The following is a 23,299-nucleotide window of genomic DNA, read 5'->3' as shown; positions in this document are numbered from 1 at the left end:
GGAGGTGCTCCAGCCCCCTGATCATCCTTGTGGCCCCCCTCTGGACTTGCTTTACAGACACATATATTCCAACAGAAACACATTCTCAGCATCTAAGTGTCCACCTCTTACTTTGGGAGTATACAAAACTGCTACAAATCTGCCTCTGGTGAGTCAAGTCTAACAAAAAAGCTCCAAAAGAACGAAGAGATATTACCTAACAGATAATTTCTGCCAAAAGCAAAGCATGTAGAAAGGTCTTTGGCATGGATTAGAGACCTTGAAAGAGATAATTCGGTTTTGAGAAAGAAACCCTAAAAACAGAACAGTAGAAAAATTTCTTACCTCCCCATTTTCAAATGTAATTTCTCGAACAAGTGGCACACATTTATCTTGTGTCCACGCATAAATCAAATCAAAATTGGTTAGTGAGCCTAAATACACCATATCTGGAGCATTTTCCTGTTGAAGAGAAAAACGTACTGGTTGAGAAACAGTAAAAATGACTTTCCTAGCTTCAAAGAAGATTACCTACTCAACAAAATAACAGTGTCCATATAAATACTGAAAGCCAATCTTACACCAATATTCAACCTTTATGCATGCAGAATTTCTATTAACTATGTCACAGAAGTACAACAGGAAAATAAATATTATGTGATTATTTATGCAGTCAGCTTCACTTTCTAACACAAATTAAGAAATGAAAAGATACTTTGTTTCCAAATTTGGAATGCTTCTAATTTTATTATTAGACTATTACTAGGCTATTAAGACTTCTGTTCATTAAGAAATAGTATCTCTGTACTTGAAACTGGTATTTTACACTTGCTTTGCCAAAGAGATACGAATAAATAGTTTTCCTTGATTTGCTAGTAGTTTTAACTCTGATTTCAGTGCTGCCATCTTTAAACGTAATTACAACTTTGGTTAGCATGAAGCAAAGCACAACTTTGCAAGCTGCGGCCGTGATTAAGCACACCTTAATTCAGAAACACCACATAAATTAGGTAACCTAATACATTCCAGTTTTGCAGAAAAAGGTTTGGAACTCCCCTCCTCCTGGTCTTTTTTTATCTATTTTTCATTTGCAAGCAACTCTTTCCATACCTTAAATTTGAGAAGGGAGCAGATTTTCAGATATTACGTTTCTAAAAAGCAATTCTTGCAGATTTTCTTCTCTACTGAATTTTCCCTCAAGTAAAATTATGTTTACAAAGAGTTTGTTAACATATGATTAATTGCACTAATTCCATTTCTTTTAATGAAGAGAACAGCTCTTAACCCTTGGGGGCGAAGACACACAAGACAGGCAAGTGACAGAAAAATACTTAGTAACTGTCACTTGCTTTGAAAACCATGTAGTGCACCAGCTGATGAACTTCACAGATTTTTAAGACTTTTACAGAACGCAAAGTATCTACACACATAATGAGTTTAGTGCGTTTCTATGTGGAAAAAAAAATACTTCTGGACATTGACATTTAAAATGACAGGTTTTGTGCATTTAACTGTCAATAAACAAAATAAAGATCTTTTAAACAAACTTAGAAACACTAGTTTCTATGATCCTATTTCTCACACTACTTAGTGATGAAACAAAATTAAGATTTGAGATGCAGTAACATACCGAGTTATCTGAATATATTCTCCATTCGTTCATACTCACATATAGTGACAATAAGCAGAATAAAATACATAGTTACACTTACCCCTGGTGGCTTGTAGATTACATTGTCTCCGCTAAATCTCTCTGCTTTTGAAATAGCCCTACAACAAACCAACCAGTAAGCATGTCTTGGTACAGACAAACGAAATAACTGAGATACCAAATACCATATTTTAATTTGCTATCTTCTTTTCTTTTCCTCTAAAATTTGAGAAATAAAATCCTTGATCTTTAAAGCAAACTGGAAAGTGACTCCACAGAAACTTGGCCTGGCTAGATAAAAGGGCTTTAAGGGAGTCAGCAAGATTAGAATTGTGGACTAAAGGCATCAAAGTGCAAGTGATGAATGCTGGTACATTTTTGGGTAAGAGACTGTCAGAGGAAAATGTTAATGAAATTAGCAATCATGTAATAAAAAAAAAATAATAGTGCAGTTAAAAAAAAGCCCCCCCCCATTGTTAAAGAAGGAAAGAAAGGTTGATTCTTGTTTACATTTACTCTTCTTGTGTCATGTTTACCCTAGAAATTTACATCTTACCTACTCTGATAAAGAAGGGCTTTGAGGTGCTCTATCAGCACAAGCAGTGAGCAAATGGATAGCAAATAAGCCCACACTGTCCATTTTACTCTCAGAAAAGGTCTAGAGAGCACAAGTCGCAGCATGCATCTTCTGACCACTGACGATATGGTATGCATGCACCTTGAGAACACATGCAATTCCTCCTTGGTATTCAGTTCACTCTGTCACCTTACTAAGTTCCTTTCCTGCCTCTGGAATATTTTGCAATTCCTTAATCCCAATCATAACACAGTGCCTTGAAAGCTGCCAGGCTGCACCACCAAAATTATAATTTCTTATTCAAACAAATGGGAACAGCTATGCACCCAAAAGGAGACAGAAGAAAGACCTCAACAAAAATAAACCCTTTCGCCACCTACAGACATCTAAAGAGGCCTGCCACCTTCTCTCCCATTCCTTGCTGTTCCAACATAACTCATGTTGGTAAAACAGAGCTGACTGGCTGCATATGCCACAAAACAGTAAAATGAGCTACCTGTTTCTTTTCCTTTTAGCATAGGTTAACAGAAAGCATGCCCAACCTCTGGGAAAAGTTAGCCAACTTCCAGCTTCTCCAATTACAGTATCTCTTCTGTAGACTCAATATAAGCATTGGTGAAGACTGATTAAGAGATGTAAGGGGAAGGTAAGAAAGAAGTAAAAACATCTCAGTTTACCTCACTGCAAGATGAGGTAAATCTTCCAGGGGTCTGAACAATTTAGAGGGCCAAGAGAAAAAAAAAAGAGACATCATGATGCTTAACTCACAGTCCTTCACTGCTTAAGAAGAAAGTGAAGACATAAGAGCCACCTGCCTAATCATTGCTTGGTAAACTAATAATAATTTATAATGAAATATATGCTCTAGGGGTAAGCCTGTAGCGGACCCCAAAAGGTCCTCCACATCAGTAGCTGCAGTTGTGACTGATTTGCCTCCCCCACTCGAAGTGGGGACATGATGTGAAAATCCCGAACACCTGAAGATACACCTTTTTAAAACAACTAACAAACTGGAAACACTTCAGCTTGCATTTTGTCTCTTTTCAAAGTGGTAATGTAGGTGAACATCTTGGAAGCACACAACCCTCCTGCCCCAAACTTGCTTGCTAACATGCAATTAAAACAGTTCCTAGATTAGTCACACTCTTTCATGAGTTACCTACAATCCATCATAGCATCTTAAGAGAAAAAAAATGTCTTTCTGCTGTTTACTTTGGTTTTCTGCATTTGGCTTCCTATACTGTGGCTCAATGGCACAAGGCCATTCTCTTCCATGTCTACCAACACTTACCCCTCTCCAGTTCTACTTTTAAAATCACAGAATCATAGAATCATAGAATAGTTTGGGTTGGAAAAGACGTTAAGATCATCTAGTTCCACCCCCCCTGCCATGGGCAGGGACACCTCACACTAAACCATGTCACCCAAGGCTCTGTCCAACCAAGCCTTGAACGCTGCCAGGGATGGAGCATTCACAACTCCTTTGGGCAACCCATTCCAGTGTTGCACCACCCTTACAGTAAAGAACTTCTTCCTTACACCCCATCTAAACTTCCCCTGATTAAATTTGAACCCGTTACCCCTTTTTCTACCACTACAGTCCCTAGTGACTTCTAATAATCAATTCATCAGTATCTCTCCTATCTCCTGCTGAGAAGTCTTCCCTCATTAATCTTGCTCTGCAGTCACCTCAGATCTTAACAGAATTGTAAGGAACAGTTGATTTAAGAATCGTTCTAAGCATCAAAATGATCTGCAACTAAGTACCATTTCAATACAGTTTAAAAATACGCTATTGCAACTACCTAAAGCCAGAATAATTTTTTGCATAGCAGGGAACAGTTCTGTCTTGACAGATGTTGATATAATTTTTTCCTGTTAAACTGATCATTTTGATTTTATTTTAGCTTACTAGAAGTTTAAACGTGACAGCTCACGTTACCGTATATCTTCCAAACCAGATACCTGCTGAACTCCGTCCATAGCAAAACCAAAAGCCCCTCCCAGGGGCTGTTAGGATGCTCAGTCAGAAGTGCTCAACTCATCAGTGCCAGCTCCCCATGAAACATTTTGATATATATATTTTGAAATAATATGAATAGAAAATACTGCTATATAGCCAGCATCTCCCTCGGAAGTCTTTTCACAAGTAATATTTTAGGAAGCTCAAGAGCCACAGCAACTCAGACATGAAAACATTTAGCTTCCAAGGTCACTGTCTGGAAGGCTGCGCTGTCAAACACTGCCAGCTCCAGGCTAGAAAGGGAATGGGAGTCTGCAGAAGAGAATAATGACAAGCTTGCAATCTGTAGTTACATGGTCAGGTTACAAACAATTAAACTCTGATTTGTTCTATTATGCTTGCTTGTTACTTATGCCTAGAGAAAAAACAAAAAGCCAGAAAACTCACAGTAACTACTCTAAGAATGGTGTCCATCAAACAAATGCTAACACTGAGTGGTGGGAGACTATTTCTCGTTATACAAGGTTGACAAACTTTAAATCAAAGATAAACAGACTCAAACAACAGAAGAGAGAATATTAAAGTACTGTTATCTTACTAAGGATTTTTTAAAAGCATTCTTGAAAAGAATGAAAAGTCATAAGGGTGGTGCAAAAATAATTTAAAATTCTAGTAACAATTCAGACTGGCTGCCCTGAGAACAAGCATGGATAAACACAACGGAAAACATCTGAGATAATGGCCACTCTCTGGGGATAAGACTGACAGACCTACAGACCACAGAATTAAAAAATCTGTGTACAGATACATGGTTCTCTCACAGCCAAGGCTGCTTACGCAGTCATAGAATACCTAACTAGGAACTGAAGAAAAGCCACGTGTACTCCTGCATATTACAAATACTTCTCCCACTCCCAACCCAAGGTCCTCTCCCCTGACATCAAGAGGAAATGAGCAAGTAAATATTGAATTATTCTTTACAGGAAAAAAAGGGGAAATAAGAGGAGGAGATGAAAAAACCACTATAAAAAAAGAGGGAAAAAGCTACAAAAATTGTAATTTACTTAAAGAAAAAGAAATTACGAGGTTAAAAACAAAGGAAATTTCTCAGTCTGCAAAGCTGATAACATTTTTATCAAAATGCTTTCTAACTCTTCTTACTTATTCTCCTTTCCCTTCAAAGTAGTAGGTTTTTGGGACACAACTGTCTAGCACTAGCCCCTAAAACCTTCCCAGTTACATTTATATTATACTGCCAGAGTGTAAAAAAATAGAAATGAGGCAAAAAAAGAAAGTTGGATTTCACAGTACACATTAAGGCTAGGAAGAGTTTTCTCCTTCTATCCTTTCCATGTATTTATCTGTTTAAGGTCTAATCTCTTCAGTTATGCCACACTGAAAGTATTAAAGAAGTGCAATTATTAACAACTTATTAACATAATTTGAATAATGAAGTCATGCAATCAACAAAGTTTAAAACTTACCCAAAGGCAGACAGGAATACGCAATCATCATGCAAAATATTCGCTACTCTTTCAAAGGTTCTGTAATTGTCAGTGTCCTTTTGCTCAAAGTATCCAACAATATTTCTTCTGCTGCGCTGTAAAAACAAAGGTTAAATTATAACTTACCTCAAATTACCAGAAATCATTACTCCCTAAGGATATTAAATGCAGAGGTGCCATTCATTCAACAGTCAATAACTGTGTAGAAGTAATTTCTTTTCTGCCTTTTCAACATTCAGAAGCATCCTTCGGAGTATTTTTCCAGAGAGAAATACTAGAAGTATCTTGTCAAACACAAGATATTCTTCTCAAATGATTAAAAGTAAAATAAAGTCATTTGGTAGTGAAGTTACTGTAACAAAATGCAGTTGAAAGTGATTATATTTGAATAATTTGTAATACTGGAAATGATCCAGTTTTCCATTCAGCTTAAAAAAAAAAAAAAAAAGCACTCACAATATTTCTGAATGGAAAAAAAAAAGTAAATATATTCTTCAAATACATCGTGTTTCACCACTTCAACATTAAAAAAAAAAAAAAAAATATATATATCTATATCTAGAAGGAATAAAATGGTAAGACTTACATCAAGAGAACTAATTTCCTCCATATCCTGGACCTCCCGGATAGGGTTACTCTTCTGCTGCCTTATATAATCTGCTATTGCTGTCACAGATCTCTGGCCCCTGTATTCTCTCTTCATCATCATTCCATTCCGAAAGAGTTTCAGGGTTGGGTACTTGCTTATCCTGTATCTCTGAGCTATATCCGCTAAAAAGAAATAAAGAAAATAAAACTACACCCCTACAAATACAGAAATATACTGAATATCTTACACATGTACGTGTGTGCACCTAAGTGGAATCCCTGAACCAGTACTTCTATATCTTTAAACAACAACAAACTAATATCCCCCCCCAAACAAACAAAACCCCAAACATACACACACTGCTATAGTGGAGAAAACAGACAGCAACTACAGTATTTCTCACATGTACTGATCTTCATAAAAAATCATGACCAAAATCTGCAGTAAGCAAAGACTTGACTTGGTCAGCTATACTCATTTGGTACACTTCCTGTTAACAACTAGGAAGGCCAATTTAAGAGCATAACAAGAACAAGAACATAAGAATCTCAAAAGCTTGCCAAATCTCAGTGACTTAATCCACTTGAGAAAACTTTAACAAAATTAGCGCCTATTTTAGTTTAACTCACTATGATTTTATCTCAGTTACATTGCTGGAAAAATAAATGTTATGTCTTAAACTTTAGAGAACATGAACCCTGCAAAGTATTTCTTGAAACTGATGAAGGCCAGAAAATTTCCGTTACAGTTCTGAGCTGCTCAGGTTTTGAACAAATACGGATTTTCAGGTTTCTAAACGAAGACAAACACCTCGCTGATCAACCAGTGTCAGCATTCCCTCTAAGACTGTTCTTTATTCACATCTACACATGCAGCCCTGCCTTCTTCTAGACTTGGACCACACAGAACTTCATACAACAAAATAACACGTATCTGTGGTCATTCAGCATAAGAGCACTAGCTTTTTCACCTTTATGTAACAGGTCAGTTATTTAAGTCCAAGTTATTTGTTCCCGAGACTTACAAATATAAAAGATGAAGAAAGAAAATGGAAAGAGGTTTTACAGTAAAATTAGAAAAGCAGCAAAGAAAAGCAAGCAGGAGCAATAAAGCCCAGTTTTCCACGAAACATGCATCCTTATCTCCAAACACAACTCGGGCAATAATCTGGTTCTTTAATACACCCCAGAGTACTTCAAGTATCCCTTTGTCCTTCTTCCACTTTGGTTAACCTCTGGGACACAGCAAGTTGCAACAGGCTCTGCAGCTAGCTCCCAGCTACACGCTGACAAGGTGTCAGCTGAACCTGAGACACAGGGAAGCTTACATGTAAGCAGGAAGTGGTTCATGGCATACCATGCAGGATCATCAGCCCTAGGTTTTAACAGCAACGTTTTTTACAGCACAGGAACCGGGTTTGTTCACCTCCTATATCCAGCAATTGCTTTAATCAAATTTTGTAAGTACTTAATAGGTTTGAACGCTCCTCCCTCTTTCTGTGGCTGAAGTTCAGCAAAAAGCTTCAAGGAGTTTTTATGAGGAAGGACGGGAGAAGCATGGTAACCAGATAAGTTCTAGATTCTTAGGGAAATGAGACTAAAACCGAAAAATAGAGACAAAGCGTCAAGTAGGGCACAAACACTTCCCTTTTGCTTTAGCTTTAATTATGATGCCCTCCTGCTCACTCCTCGCTGTCGTGGTTTAAGCCCAGGCCGTAAATTAGAACCACGCAGTCTACTTCCCCCCAACACCTTTCTTCCCTCCGCTCCTGGAGGGACGGGGAGGAGAATTGAAAGAATGCAACTCCCACAGGTTGAGATAGAATCATAGAATCATAGAATAGTTAGGGTTGGAAAGGACCTTGAGATAATCTAGTTCCAACCCCCCTGCCATGGGCAGGGACACCCCACACTAAATCATATCACTCAAGGCCTCATCCAACCCGGCCTTGAACACCGCCAAGGATGGAGCATTCACAACCTCCCTGGCCAACCCATTCCAGTGCCTCACCACCCTCTCAGTAAACAATTTCTTCCTTAGATCCAATCTAAACTTCCCCTGTTTAAGTTTGAACCCGTTACCCCTTGTCCTGTCACTACAGTCCCTGATGAAGAGTCCCTCCCCAGCATCCTTGCAGGCCCCCTTCAGATACTGAAAGGCTGCTATGAGGTCTCCACGCAGCCTTCTCTTCTCCAGGCTGAACAGCCCCAACTTTCTCAGCCTGTCTTCATACGGGAGGTGCTCCACTCCCCTGATCATCCTCGTGGCCCTCCTCTGGACTTGTTCCAGCAGTTCCATGTACTTTTTATGTTGAGGACACCAGAACTGCACACAAGACTCCAAGTGAGGTCTCACGAGAGCAGAGTAGAGGGGCAGGATCACCTCCTTCGACCTGCTGGTCATGTTCCTTTTGATGCAGCCTGGGAAGCAGTTGGCTTTCTGGGCTGCGAGCACACACTGAAGCCGGCTCATGTTCATTTTCTCATTGACCAACACCCCCAAGTCCTTCTCTGCAGGGCTGCTCTGAATCTCTTCTCTGCCCAACCTGTAGCTGTGCCTGGGATTGCTCCGACCCAGGTGTAGGACCTTGCACTTGGCATGGTTAAACTTCATCAGGTTGGCATCAGCCCACCTCACAAGCGTGTCGAGGTCCCTCTGGATGCCATCCCTCCCCTCCGGCGTATCAACTGAACCACACAGCTTGGTGTCATCGGCAAACTTGCTGAGGGCGCACTCAATCCCACTGTCCATGTCACCGACAAAGATGTTGAACAAGACCGGTCCCAACACCAATCCCTGAGGGACACCACTCGTTACCGGTCTCCAGCCGGACATTGAGCCATTGACCACAACTCTTTGCGTGCGGCCATCCAGCCAGTTCTTTATCCACCGAGTGGTCCATCCATCAAATTGATGTCTCTCCAATTTAGAGACAAGGATGTCATGTGAGACAGTGTCGAACGCTTTGCACAAGTCCAGGTAGATGATGTCAACTGCTCTGCCCCTGTCCATCAGTTTCGTAGCCCCACCATAGAAGGCCACCAAATTGGTCAGGCAGGATTTCCCCTTAGTGAAGCCATGCTGGCTGTCCCCAAGCACCTCCTTGTTTTTCATGTGCCTTAGCATGTCTTCCAGGAGAATCTGCTCCAAGAGTTTGCCAGGCACAGAGGTGAGACTGACTGGTCTGTAATTCCCCGGGTCATCCATTTTCCCCTTCCTGAAAATGGGGCTTATATTTCCCTTTTTCCAGTCATCAGGAACTTCACCTGACTGCCATGATTTTTCAAATATGATGGACAGTGGCTTAGCAACTTCATTCGCCAGCTCCTTCAGGACCCGTGGATGGATTTCGTCAGGTCCCATGGACTTGTGTACGTTTAGGTTTTTAAGATGGTCTCTAACCAGATCCTCTCCTAAAAAGAACAGTTTAATAACTAGGGTATAACACAAATCACTATTGCTACCACCAATAATAATAATGATAAAGGAAATAACAAGGGAAGAGAATACAACACCTCGCCGACCAATATCTCACCCCCACCCTACAGCGTTCCAGCCCTTCCGGGCGCTCTGTTACATCCTCGGACATGACGTGCTGTGGTATGGAATACCTCTTTGGCTAGTTTGGGTCAGGTGTCCTGTCTCTGCTTCCTCCCGGCTTCCCCTCCTCCCTGGCAGAGCATAAGACTCACAAAGTCCTTGGTCAGGGTAAGCATTCTGACCAGCAATCAAAAACATCGGTTTTATCAGTATTATTCCCAGGCCGAAAGTCAAAACCACAGGACTGCACCAGCTACTAAGAAGGAGAAAAACTGACTGCTGCTGCTAAACCAGGACACTTGCCTAGAAATGTATCTAGGAATAAAAAATGTCCCAGCCCCTATGAAAATGGTGTCTTTTATTACAGAGTCGGATGCAGTTTACCTAAGCCTCAATCATGTTTGTACCTAAATCCAACTAAATCCCAAAATATGAGCAATCTGGTCACTTTCCAGAGCTGCTTCATCCTTTAAGGTGACTCATTCCAGTCAACCACACCTGCCCCGCTTCCCCTTCTTCCTTTCTCTCTCAAGGAATGAGAGATGGTGAACCTCTACAGAGCGATTTATCCTTGGAGATAAAGAGACATTTCATACAGTCAACAGAGAGAGGAAGGCAATGAAAGTGTGGGCTGAATGCTGTTCTTTTTCACTGACTCCTTAGTAAGAAGTCAAAGGGTACACTTCAGGTGACCTGTATTGGCCCAAAGCAGTAAGGCCACCAAATGAGGGTCCATCAGCATATCTGGCACAGTACTGAACAACATAAAAAACTAATCCTTTGTGACAAATACATACTTTCAATTACATACTTAGCACAAAGACGATTTGTTTTTTCTTACACTTACTCTAGAGAATGGAGAGAAAAGTCCTGTGAAAGCTCTTATTTAGAGGCAGCTGGCATAAGCAAACTGCTGATACTGAGCAGCTAACATACACTTCTCAGTTGTAAACCAAAATTAGAACTCTGTGCCACTGGAGATAAGTCATTCCCTTATGGAACTGCACCTGTAACTGCCCTTCATCATATAAAATTCTCCATCACCTTTGGACAAAATAAATCTGAATTCCCTGCTGCCTGGAAAACTCTCAAGTGAAATCATTGTAGTTTTAATTGCTGCTAAACCACGACTAATCTCTTGCAGCTTTAGCCAATGAAAAGAATCTTTGAACCAGCTACACAACTTAAACCAAAAACATGCATAACAAAGGAATAAGAACCAGGTCTACTCCACAAAAAATGTTCTTTAACATCCTTCAAACCAGTAAGCTTAAAAGCTTCACCAGCTAAGCCCAGCTCCTAAAAAGCTTTGCATCACTATGAAATAACACAGAAACCAGCCTATTAATTTTGACTAAGAAAGACTTGACTTTTTTCCTAAATATCCCAGAAGAATTTCTTAATGCAGTAACTACTGTTAAAATTAAGGGCAAGACATTTTACGTCCCCAATTCAGAGTAATTTTATTTCAAATACATACAGATTTCTTAAGCGAAGATGCCAATATATTCAACATTAACAAGTACTAGATCAATACTGTTTTCTTCCTTTAAATTCCATCCCTTCTTTGTTGAACTACCTAAGAGCTGGCTGCAAGAAGGTAGCAAGTGTAGCAGGGGAGGAATCACATTATATTTGCTCAGCAGAAGACAACATCAGCAAACCAGGCATTTGCTGCCCTTCTCTCCTGTTGAGAGAAGGACCTTTGGTCTGATGGTACATCAGTCTACCAAAACTTGACAGGGGTCTGATAAGAGACAAGAAGCACTATATATCAAGGTTTCACAGGAACACATTGAGATCAAAGACTGTTACTGTTACAGAACTCAACAGCAAGAGACCACCAAGACTATGCTTTTTTTGTCTCACAACACAGACTTTTCCTTCAGGTTATTTTTGCAGTTATAGGAGGATACTCAGGTTGCAGAACGGGCATTCAGGGGGTCCTGAAGTTTCTCCACAATGGAGATCAGTCCCTAGGGATGTGGATCTCCATCCAGTGTTGAAGTTGCATTAAAAAAATGGTAATAAAATGCCCACTGTCAAGACTGAATCCAAACACTATTTCATAAATCAGAACTTGCATGCTCTTTACAAATTACATTGAGATTCCATGATTGCTAGTATTTGAACTAACACAGAGAGATGACAGTCCTACACAAGTAAGTATTTGAAAACCATCTTTTTACAAAATATAAAATGCAAGTACATGAAAAATTGTTTGAATTCATTCAAAAGTCAAATAGAATAAACCTTAAATGCTTCATTAAGCCCTGGCATTTGATACAGGTAGAGTTAGCACAAGCAGAGCAACTACAAAATTATATTCCTTTTAAAATTGGAAATGCACAAAGCAAATACATGGAATATTGTTTGAACTCATTCATAGATCACATTATAGTAAATCCTAAATTAAATTTTAAAATATTTCCAGACATTCTTACTGCCCATTTTCTGATTAAAAGAGGTATTTGAGACAGACAAGGGTAACCGACCTAAAGGGAGAACCCCCCCTCCCCAACCCACAACAGTCTCCTAGCTACAGCTTTGCATTTTCTTCAGGGACTAAGGTACCTAAACGGAATAAATCTTGAGTTTGTATTTTGTCCAATTAATCATTCAGTCACAAGCCTAGCATCTATGCTACCAGAATGGTTTCACACTTAAGACAGGAAGCAACTGACATACTTGATCTTCTTGTCTTCTACAAATCAGAAGTTTCAAGAAGAGCAATAACTGATGAATTCAGACGATTCTCTCCTCCCTGTTTTGCATGTGCACCTGATGGCAATCAACCATTTCTCAACTGCCCAGACTATGTTCTACTATTCATTACACAAACTTCAGCAGGAATGTCTTCATAATCACTTGGTTCTCTTCATAAATGCACTGTACTCATACTTCTCTTGAACTTCTGAAGAGAAAGCAAAGCTGCTGTCAGCCATTTCTGTTGTCCAAGTATCATGTGCTCTTCTCCTCAAAGGAATGCCAAAACCAATTTTTATCAAAAATCACTTTCTCCCTCACTGTTGTCCAACACCTTCCATCTCAAAAATAACATTCCTTCAGCTGTGAATTTGAAGCTGGGACTATCAAATGAGTATTTTGCTTGCTCAAGATCAATGACATCTTTTGAAGTACCTTAGGCTAGCTGCCAGGGCACACTACAGATGAGAAACGAAATCTGTCTTTGATAGGTACCTTTTTACTTTTTATTCAGCAAGCTTTTTTCTCTCAAGTTCACTTAAAAATTCTTTTTTGCCTCCTACTTCCCTACACCACATTCATCTTATTGTTAAGTATTTCATAATACAGTAATTAAACTACTCCTCTCATAACACACGCAGTCGTAAGAACTGGGAATATTCATAGGGAGCAGAATTAAAGGAACTTGGGAGATCATCTAAACCAGCCATCCCATCCCAACGATTGCGATATTGGTGACTTGTTTGATGGACCAGAATAGGTGTAAGAAAGGCAATCAATGTGCTACACCAAATTTGACTACTAAGAAGCCGGGTAACAAGAAAATCTAGAAAACCTTCTGCTGCAAAGGAACATTCACAACAGCCATGCCTGCTCTTAGCCGGGCCTCATCAGTAGGCATCCCATAACCTTTTCTGACAGACTATCAAAATAGCTCTCCTGAGGAGAACAATCAGCAACCTCTACAAATCGTTTCCACTTTTTATTTTACCCAAAGATAACTCTTTCAGACTGGTAGTTTCTTTTCAGGTAAAGTGGCAGGAATGCAATGAAATCCTCCTGTTTGTTTATATTTTCATTTATAGTTCATTTATAAACCTTCGAATTTGTTGTCACACCATGTTATTTTGCTTACCAGAGGCACAGTAGCAATACAATCTAGAGTAATTGTGAAGACTAACATTGGTATGCATTACAGAAATGGACAGACCCAGAGAGATCACCAGCTCATAGTAATGAATGACAGTACCACTTACGGACATTTTGAAAGACAGAACAAACAATAGTTCCCTAAACAGTCTGACTAGCAAAGCACTTCTCAATACCCCACAAGTGAGAATTTGTTTTCTGTTTAGAAGCACAAAGATTTATTCAAACTGCCTATCATTTTTTAGCTCAGAAACCAAAGCAAATAATGGTGCAGCAGAATTAACCCCCCAGGATTTAAATTTAAAGAATTCTTCATCACAACTCCTAATATTGAATTCATAGGAACTGTTCAAAATGTAAAGTTTCCTCCAGAAGCATGAGGAGTTCTATACTGCAATATTCGCTCAGAGAACAGAAACATAGGAAATCCATGGTACCAAGTGAGTTTCCAACATTGCTGCTTAACAAAAGAATACAGGAAAGCAAAAGAAGAAAGCAAAGCAAAACAAAACAAAACACACAAAACAAACACCACCAAATCAAAACCTTCCTAATAATGTATATGCAGAAAGATTACCTATGATTTTATACAGAAGGTGACTTTTACTAGGTATTACACTCAGAATAGAGGTGTATAATTTTTAAGGTAAGTGAATTACTAACTCAAACACATCAGAACCACAAAGGACTTTAACAGCAAACAATGTACTGGAACTTAGAAAAATCTAAGTTATAAAAGGATGAGGTCTTGGAAACTGAAAGAGTACATGCTTCATCAGATTTACCTTTGGTTTATGTTCCACACCAGCTTAAAAACAGCCTGATGACTTAACTTACATATTTCAGGTTTAATTATCTTCCACAATATTCTAAACAGGTGTAAAAGATATAACACATACAGAGGCTCAATATACTGTTAATATTCAGATTTTGTATTTAATCACATTGGGGCCTATCACTTTCCAGGGAAAAAAAACCCAACCCATCTTTATATTGGCTATAAGAGCAGACAGAATGATGGTTTTGTCATTAAGCATCAAACATTTGGCAGTGCATCAATAATTCTCTTTAATTTGCTTTACCCTCAGAAGCTGGTGTGAGCTATTGGGCCCTGCAGTGTGCTTCAATAACAGTACATTAAATGGAAAGCATCTATGCCTGGCTGACCATTCTCAAAGCTGGTTTTGAGTGGCCTGAAATCAGCTATTTGGATTCCCTACAGAGTCTTGGTTTCAAAAAGAAACAGATCATTTGTAATGCAAATGATCCACCATCTCTAGAACATCATTCTAATAGTGAACTACTAATGGTATGAAATCTGCAGGCATTAACAAACCCCAAAATATTGGCATAAACCTTCTACTGTTGGCAAAATATGCAAATGCATACAAAAGATACAAAATGAAATGGGGGGGAGAGAGAGAGGGAAAGACAGCAATAACCTTGACTCCAACATTTAGTAAACTGCAACAGCAGGGACAAGATGGCTAACATAGCAACATTCACCCCGCTACTAAAAAGCTGCTATTACATACACTAAAATCAAAATTAAAATTCTTAAAACTTTAGGAAGTACCCATTAACTGTGTGCCATGAAATGTACCATTGCTTACAACCCAGCAAATAAACACTGGAAACTGGGAACGACATACAGCATTGCTATTTTAATTCAAAAAGGCAATGCAAACTGGGGGAAAAGACTTGGTCTGTCATTACAGGATTTTATTTTTAACTCTCACATTTTACAGCTTCTCCAGAAGAAGTCATGCTTATCTACTTCTTACATTAAGGACATAGAGTAAGCACAGAGAACTCATGATATTACAGTAATAAAGAGAAAGACCAAAGCTCTTGGCTGCCTCATATTACGTAGCCCACTATCCCCCTGGGAACAGGCCCAGGGGAAGGAAGACAATCTCTCTGTAGCATCTCCTTCTCCATCCAGGCTTTAGCTCTCTGTAACAAGCTCTGATGAGCTCAATTCAATATGAGAAAACTAAGCAACAAGCTTCTGAAGTATTTCAACTACTGGGGAGGGAGCAGTCTTCTTAGGCACATAACTACTAACACAAGAACATCTCATGGCTAAACGCTGTCCATCCAGCAGCCCAAAGACTCTCCAAGTTACCCGAGCAACTAAAGCTGAGGCAAACAAAATAAGGACTTCAGCTGGTCACGTACACCTTAACCATAAAACTCAACAATACAGACTGGTTTTACTATAGTCTTTTGTGAGAAATTTATAGAACGTTTCATTGTCAGTATCTTGACTCAATGAAAAGATGAGCCAATAACCATAGAAATCAAGTAAACTGAGAGTATGAACACCCTTAATCTCCCCTCACCTTGACTCAAGTTAATCTGAGAAACTATCACTGATGAAAGTGATAGAGTATACACAGAAGTACATACAAAAGTAATTTCAAGTATGTAGAAAGACTGATTTAATAAGCTGAATACAAAGCCAACCAGAATGCATGCTCTACAACTACATTTATTTTCTACAATTGCACAGATCAAGGGCAGTTTGTGTAGATCCTGCAATAGATCTCAGAACAGACAAAAAAATAGTAAGAAAACTTCAGCAAAAACCGTATCTCAGGCGTTGCTTTCAATATACTCCTCCAAAGGATTTCATTGCCTTACTTGAAAACTGAGTTTTAGGGATAACAAATTTGAATACTTAATGCTATGTTTTTGGTTAACATCTCCCAAGCACACACCATACAGACTGATGACTGGAGGCAGAAAAGAACACCAGGTGTGAAAAAGAAAGAAGCTGAAATGTAGTTAAGTACTTGAGATCTGGGAAGGTATTCCGATATTTCAGGTATTCAAACCGACCACCAGAAAACCCAGTCATTTCTCCAACACATCTCTATGACTCCAATGTAGGAAGGCAGTTGAATGCTTCAAAACTGTCCTAGGGGGATACTGCCCAGCTGCTTTTCCAGCTGAGGCAATAAAGGGGTCCTATAACTCAGTGATTCAAAGATTTAATCCCAGAGGCACTTAAATTTCCTGTGGTCATGAACTGGTCTTGTGGATCTTTGGGAAGGGAGAAAATGGAATCTCCTTGGCCACTCCCAACAGTTTGAAGAATCAGTTTATTCTACATTTCTGAAACTGAGTTTACAGTGTTCGCTCCCTTAAAAGTTGCAGGGTTTTTTGTTTTGTGTTGGGTTTTGTTCATTTGTTTGGTTTTTAAGTTTGAGATCTCTTTCAAGATAACAAGACAGGTGCCCTTACTGTTGGGTAACTATGTGCATGCATACAAAATAGAGCCCAAAATGATGCCAGTGGAAAATGCTTAAGTGGACTGACTGAGTTTGGTTCAAGCTGAGAATTCTCATCCGAGGGAAAAAAAAAAAAATCCTCTAACATAGAAAAAGTTAGATTGTCAAAATGGAAATAAAAATGTAAATGAAATCAGTTATTTTCAGAGATAGGTAATTGACTTTTTTTTCTGTCCTATAAAGACTACCTCTTTAGATTTTTCTTTTTTAACAGAGCACTAAAACACAACTATTAGGTCAATGGTAAGTATCAGGGATATGCTGCAGATACAAGCTACTAACCCTGCACAGTGATTCCTCAAATTTCCAATTGTGAATCTTCTTACAAATTAACAGTTTTGTGAAGCCCAAATATTATAATCAGTATTAATCAGAACTGAATTTCTGCCTGTTAATACTCTTTGGGAATCACAAGCCACTGTAAAGAAATTATGTCTGCAAATACTGTTTTTCCAAAAGCATAAAACAATACAGCTCCTATACTATAAAAAGCAACATAATAAAAATCTTAGTGCTATCCATTTGTCTTCCAATGTGCAGCAGATGTTTCTTACATTTTACTTATTATGGGGTTAAACAGCAATCTTAGGGATTAACACCAGCATTAAATGAGTAAATTCTGGCATATCATTTTCACATATTTCTGCGTGCAAGGAAAACCCAAATAAGCAACCATTTATTGGCATATGTACAAATAGCAAAGCAGAAAACCTCTGATCCCCTCCTGGCTGTGTGTTAAAGGCAGCTTACAGTCCACTATGACTCCTAGCTGTAAGGAAGACCGGAGCAGAACATATTCTTGATGCTGACCATGGAAGATTACCCCTTCCTCTTCTTGGTTGCAAGATCTGCACCATTTGTTGCACTAGTGCTTGTCAACACCTCAACGAGCCAATTCAATTTATAATCCCAGCCCTTTCTTCCCCTGAACTGATAAAAATGTATGTTTATGGATGCAATGAGAAAGCCACACTGGAGATCGCCCTGACAAATCTAGAAAAACAGGTTCACTGATGTATACAAGCAACTCTGGCCTAAATAATGGGGGGATAGCACACAAATACCTAAACTGGGATTTACTTACAATGCTGATCACAGTCTACTCTAGCAAAGACCACTTGATTCTTATCTGGATATTCTTCCTTAATTACGTTAGAAGCTTCCTCAAAAATAGGATGCAGCATTTGGCTGAAACGGCACCTGTGGATAGACACAAAATTGTAACTTCAAAATAATAATTTGAAATATTTTAACTGATGACTCAGAGAATATTTTCATCTTTGACAGAAGAAGAAAAAAGAAAAAAAAAAAAGCTATTGGAAAAGCACATCTACTTGTAATCATCCAACTAACTGACTGGATAAAAACAGGTTCAAAGTAACTTGAATAATTCAGGTGGGGAAAAAAAAACCCCAAACATTCTAAAAGAATATATAGCTCAAGATGTGCCCCTCTGCGTTATCTGTGCAAAAAACACTATTAATCAATTATAAGCCTTTAGGAAATATATTCTGTTCAGAAAGACTGTTCTTCATTTTTTCTACCTGAACTATCCCTGGGAAGTAATTTCAAAAATACAGTAAAAAAAGTTATGTGGATTGTTGAGATTCAAATATTTTCCATTGCCTTCACAAAATATCACAGAAATAATTTTCTAAGGGTCAATAATAGATGCTATAAGTATTGCTTCTTATATTATTGCTCAAGTTTGGTAGAATTTGAACAGACCCCTATTACAACACTATGAACAAACAATCACATAGGTTCCTTCTTCCACTCATGCCAGATTTTGAAGCAAATCCTTTCTTTCTGCCCATGGAAAAGGCTGTAGGATTGTAAAGATGCAAAGGCCCATTATTAATACATCAATTATTTTATGTTCCATTCTTCCAAACACAAAACAAATGGAAGATGGATAATAGCACCTGTAGAACTTGTCAGAATGAGACTTCATAGAGCAGACTTGCAAGAAAGCCTGGACTGAAGCCCTGCTTAAACTTTACAGTGATAGCCTGGGGATGCTGTTATGTCTACAACTGCAAGCATTCAAGTGAAAACGCAGGTTTTGGTTTCAAAGTACAAACAGACACCTGACTCTCGGCAGCACAACTGTATGCTACACATTTAAGTGGCATATGTATGTTACACATGGCTTCCTTATCCACCATTCTTCTTCACCCTTACAGCAGTGTCTACAACAGTGAACTGATCTGTTTTCATTCAAAGGTGATGTTACATCATCGGTTGGCAGCGCACTATATTGAGAGGTTATTACTGAATGCCTGCATGTAATGATTTTAACCAAGGTTGTAATTTTTTAAAACTATGGCCTGTAATAATATGAATGAACTTGCAAACATATGCCACTCTTTAAATTCAAAACAAACCTATTCTACAGAGGATTTGAATAACAATGGAGATTTGCAGAAAGAGCTGTGCTAATAATGCTCTAAACCAGGACTCTTGTTACTTTGCAATATCAAGTTTTAAAATATTAGTATCTTCCCTTTATCACAAAAATATCAGAACATGGAGGTTTTGCCTCCCACAGTTTATCTACTGGAAAATCCAAAAATGATCTTACAATGGCAACATAGACCCTAGATTTCAGTGCATTAAATTTACTCTCAATGGGTTTGCTTTCTTTGGTTATCTCTAATAAAACTTTTTGAAGTAGTCCATGATCCACCTGGTATCTACAGATCACTAACTGAAAATAAGCACCTTAAAAGTTTCATTTACTTATTCTAAAAGACAGCCTTTATAGTATAATTCTGTACAGAATAGATAAGAAATTAGACCTAGTTTCTTACTTAACCAGTTATTTAGTTGTACTATCATTATAAAGAAAAACATTTCAAACTAATACCTTGGTAAATCAATATACTCTCTCTAAAGAACGAGTCTGTTGGTTTAAATGTGCCTAGAATTAATTTAATCTGCGGCAGAAAATGAACAGATGCAAACTAACTGAACATCAAATTTGTCTATAAAATGACAGAGATATATCGAAGGTTATTAAACTGATTTAAACTGATGTAATGTCTACCTTTAGGGAAAGTTTAAATGAAGGCATTAAAACCATCTTTACTGAGAACGTCATTCTATACAAAAAGACTGGGTAGGAATTTTTCAAAATCACTTAAGAAAAAAAACAACCCCAAACAATTAAAATTCGCTTGCTACCAGTTGAATTATCATGTAAAGCTCTGGGTGCTTGCTATATCTAGGCCACACAAACCTACAGTCTTAGATGTATAGTGGGATGTGAAAGAGGTGAAAGGAATCAAAAGTCTAATCACCTACATGACCTTTGATGCTGAAGGCCAACATTTTATGCTCACAAAGCAAAACAGCAGGGAGAGGAATATTTAAAGTATAGTACTTTGGTTTATATATTGCTTTACGTTATAAAGCTATTTACAGTCAAGATTACTTGAATCAAGGAAGACAAAATTATTTATTTTCTAATCTCATTTTCTATGCTAATTTGCATGTTAAATTTTATTTTTTCAGAATACTTTCCTGATTTCTTTATTGTTAAAGATTCTTTTAAAAATATTAATGGTGGACCAGAAGAGAATATCTAAAATTATTTCTTACATAACAAAAAAGGGTATGGTGCTTAAATGAATTCTAGCAATATTATACGCAAGTTTAAAAACAATAATTTCAAGTAAACATTTCTCTCCAAGTATGTCTTTTACAGTGTTTAACCAATTTGGCCCCAAATTCTTCCCTTTTCCACCTCCTAGATTTCATCAATTATAACTTCTCTTGCTCTTCACTTGGAAAGTCTTCCAGATTAGAGAAGGTATCAATTTTTAACATAATTTCAAGTCTAGCACACATGCATGAGACCAACACAGAAGAAAATGGAAAAATGGGAGTATTTTAGACTATCCTATGTTAAGGAACAAAAAGTTAACTATATCTTGCTCAGAGGAAAAATAAAACAAAAGAAAGAAAAAAAAACAGTTGCATAGCATGTTATTCCATACTACTACAGAAGCCTTTTTTCTCTGGTAAGAGCCCTGAACAAAACCAAAGATGGTAGAACAGAAGGCAAAGTAATCAGGACTTAAAACAAACCCGGGAAAGAACTAGCTTGAAAGCAACATGCCACTATATTTTCAACTAGAAAACTAGAGCCAAACATGACAGTTCTCAAAAAACCAGACGTTTAATCATAGGAAAAAAAAAAAAAAAACTTGTATAACTTACCAATCAGCATAAAAATTAACTAAAGCAACATCTGCATTGTCTGAGAGGAAAGAAAAAGAAAAAAAATCCAATGTCACATTGTGAGGCAAACTTCTCAGTGCCTTTATCTGAGATTACAAAAATCTGCACAAAATTATAAAAGCAAATATTTAGAGATTATTTAGCATACAGCTTAGTCTGGTTGCTAGAAAACTGTAGGGTAAATCTTATTTGATATATAGCCTTTATCAAATGGGAAAGTGATGAAAGAGGCCTTCAGTCAAGTATTTTATTGACTTTATCAATATAATGGACATTAAAACTGTTAATATATTAAGGTTCTAAGACACGAAAGAACTAATAGTTACATGGGACAAAAGGTAATTTTGAATTTAAAATTAAGGCACTCAAAGTCAGAAGTTGCACTCTAGTATCTCTTTTGAGCAGAATCATGATAATGCTTAACTTGAGAAAAGCAGAGCTGAACAAGCAAGATACTTTAAGGCCCATCACCACGGGTTTCAGTTGTTGCTATTTTTGAGGGAACTTGTAAAACGAGCTACTGACAGCATTTGGTTATGTAATCAAGCATTCCCATCTGCAAACAAGATGCCAGGTATTCTACTTAGACACTTCAAATAATCATTGAAATGACAATGTACTAACTTACTACTTCTATGCCATTTGCAATTCATACATTCAAATCTAGGGTATGCATATTCATTTAACATTGTAAGTTTCACACAGATAAGTGACTGTAGAGAAAAAAAAAATTCAAAGTACTCACTTAAAATGTCATCTATATTTCCACTATCTAGACTTGTTATTTCACTTCTGGTTGGATTAAAAAGCCAAGACACCTAAAAAGAGAAAGCAAATCAGTAAGGCATGTAAATTTCAAGCAATAAAGTAGTAATGTATTTATGATTTTAAATGCTGTGGTTCAAAAACTGGAGAAGAACAGTAGAAGAACTGTAATTCAGTCAATGCATTTCAGATGACTAGAAATGAATGACTACAAATACACAAACACTATTTACAGATATAACATACTTTCACATTTAAAGCAAAATTAGCTATCTCTTCATTTAATTCTCTATTATCTTGTCAGAAATGTTACAGATTTTGTACCTTTAAGAATAACTTCTAAATTCACTCTGAAGAAAGGAATAAAACCTTATCTTAGCCACCCAACAATCTCACACAGCACAGAAGTGTGTAGGCACAGAGGTTTCACCCAGAGACAAGTAAATCCTTCTGACACGTGCAAAGCTTGTCTGGCTAAAAAGTTTTTCATGAAGTTTGCCATTGCCTCCATTTTTATTGCTCTTTCAGAAAACAGTTTCAGTACATCTAATTCAACTAGCTACAGTATTTTATCTCCTTCTATATTTTTATTTCATACTGCTTCAGTCCCAGCATGCAATCGGCATATCACGCTATAAAAACCAAAGCACCATATCAGCCAGATCATTAAATTAAAAAGCAACACATGTATCACTCTTAATGCAACTATCACAGCATTATGCAGTTTTATGGAAGAGCTCTCTCATACTCACTGCAATGGGCCCAGCTCTTTTATCTCAAAATGCAGCACGGAATAAGAGGATAAAGGTGCTGCTCTGTCCCACTGAGAGAGATATCAGCAAGTTACAACTTATTTATGCTATGAGACAGATAGGAATGCAAGTTTTTGAGCAGGGCAATTCAGATTTTGGACATGAATGTTTCCATCCTGAACAACGTGGTCAGAACGTCAGTCAGTTCTTCTCTAAGCAGGGCTAGGGCTTGGATCAGACAATCTACTGAAATGCCTTCCAACTCCATATTTTAAATGAACCTATGGTTCCTCAGCTAACAGAGATGGCAGGAAAGGAAAAGGAAGTTTTTCAGTAAGGAACTGACAGAAACACGCAGGTCAAGGAGCTAGGGAGAGACCGAGATTCACAATGATACCTGAAGAATTAGTTCTTGCACTGAGATGTGGTGGCATGTGACATTCACACTATCAATGTTCTACACACTATCGATGTTCCTGGAGACTTAGTTTACACCTGGCAGGTGCAAAGAAAATCTGCTTATGGCTAAAAAGGCAGTGCTGACAAAAAATACCAAGAAAAAACTTAACTGGAAGCATAAAG

At 37.9% G+C, this 23,299-nt stretch overlaps 1 protein-coding gene across 1 annotated transcript in view; it reads right to left on the bottom strand.

Annotated features, from left to right (window-relative positions):
- Window positions 1-23,299, bottom strand: part of ERP44 (endoplasmic reticulum protein 44) — a 51,019-nt gene that overhangs the window by 10,897 nt on the left and 16,823 nt on the right. The window contains exons 2-8 of the mRNA XM_080611442.1: window positions 21,946-22,018; window positions 21,180-21,219; window positions 18,040-18,155; window positions 6,262-6,446; window positions 5,655-5,770; window positions 1,692-1,749; window positions 325-441 (exon numbers count right to left, since the gene is read on the bottom strand). Of these exons, the coding sequence (XP_080467568.1) occupies window positions 325-441; window positions 1,692-1,749; window positions 5,655-5,770; window positions 6,262-6,446; window positions 18,040-18,155; window positions 21,180-21,219; window positions 21,946-22,018 (705 nt within the window). The remainder of the gene's footprint in view (window positions 1-324; window positions 442-1,691; window positions 1,750-5,654; window positions 5,771-6,261; window positions 6,447-18,039; window positions 18,156-21,179; window positions 21,220-21,945; window positions 22,019-23,299) is intronic.

This window comes from Psittacula echo, assembly GCF_963264785.1.
Source record: "Psittacula echo genome assembly, chromosome: 2".
Lineage (NCBI taxonomy): Eukaryota > Metazoa > Chordata > Aves > Psittaciformes > Psittacidae > Psittacula > Psittacula echo.
The sequence above is the reverse complement of the archived record's forward strand: the minus strand, read 5'-3'. Positions and strand labels throughout refer to the sequence as shown.